General features: G+C 43.0%; 1 protein-coding gene across 1 annotated transcript in view; it reads right to left on the bottom strand.

The window, feature by feature from the left end:
• Positions 1-526, bottom strand: part of Iqch (IQ motif containing H) — a 136227-nt gene extending 135701 nt beyond the window's left edge. The window contains exon 1 of the mRNA XM_013346489.1: positions 398-526. Within this exon, the coding sequence (XP_013201943.1) occupies positions 398-515 (118 nt within the window). The 5' untranslated portion in view covers positions 516-526. The remainder of the gene's footprint in view (positions 1-397) is intronic.
• Between the last annotated feature and the right edge of the window lie 212 nt (positions 527-738).

The following is a 738-nucleotide window of genomic DNA, read 5'->3' as shown; positions in this document are numbered from 1 at the left end:
TCTCAACTCCCTAACACAGTGCACAGGTTCTCAATTCCCTAACACAGTGCACAGTCTCTCAACTCCCTAACACAGTGCACAGGTTCCCAACTCCCTAACACAGTGCACATGTTCTCAACTCCCTAACACAGTGCACAGGTTCTCAACTCTCTAACACAGTCCACAAGCTCTCAACTCCCTAACATACTGGCACAGGCTCTCAACTCTCTAACACACCGGCACAGGCTCTCTGTGGATATTCTGAGCTGCTTTGTTTACTCAGATAACCTCAAGATGCTTTAAACTCTCATCCTGTGTATTATTGATGATTAAAGCTGTCCACTGGCAGAGTCTGGGTTTGGGGAGGGAGACCATTCCTGCAGAACCCCCAGCTAAACCCACAGGCATGATGTCTTACCTTCTGCTGGAATCTTACGTGGCTCATCAAAACTATGCAGATGAATTGCTTGGGGTTTAATGGGTGGATTCTGAAAGGTAATCCTTGCTGTTGGGGGAATCAGCCCTCGTTCTATCATACTTAAGATCCCTAAAAGGAAGGTTAAGAGAACAACAAAACACTAGTTTAAGCAATTCTGAACTCTGAGCTCTGTGAATTTCACAATGGTAACTTGACATCATTTATCATCTTATTTGTAAAGATACATCCTAGTGCCTTAATCTTTTGCATGAAAAATAGCTACAGTACACTTTAAGCTTAATATTCTAACCCAAGGGGAAAATCATTTCCAATTGCAGTAT

This window comes from Microtus ochrogaster, chromosome 5 (assembly GCF_000317375.1).
Source record: "Microtus ochrogaster isolate Prairie Vole_2 chromosome 5, MicOch1.0, whole genome shotgun sequence".
Classification (NCBI taxonomy): Eukaryota; Metazoa; Chordata; class Mammalia; order Rodentia; family Cricetidae; genus Microtus; species Microtus ochrogaster.
This window is presented reverse-complemented; position numbering and strand designations above follow the sequence as displayed.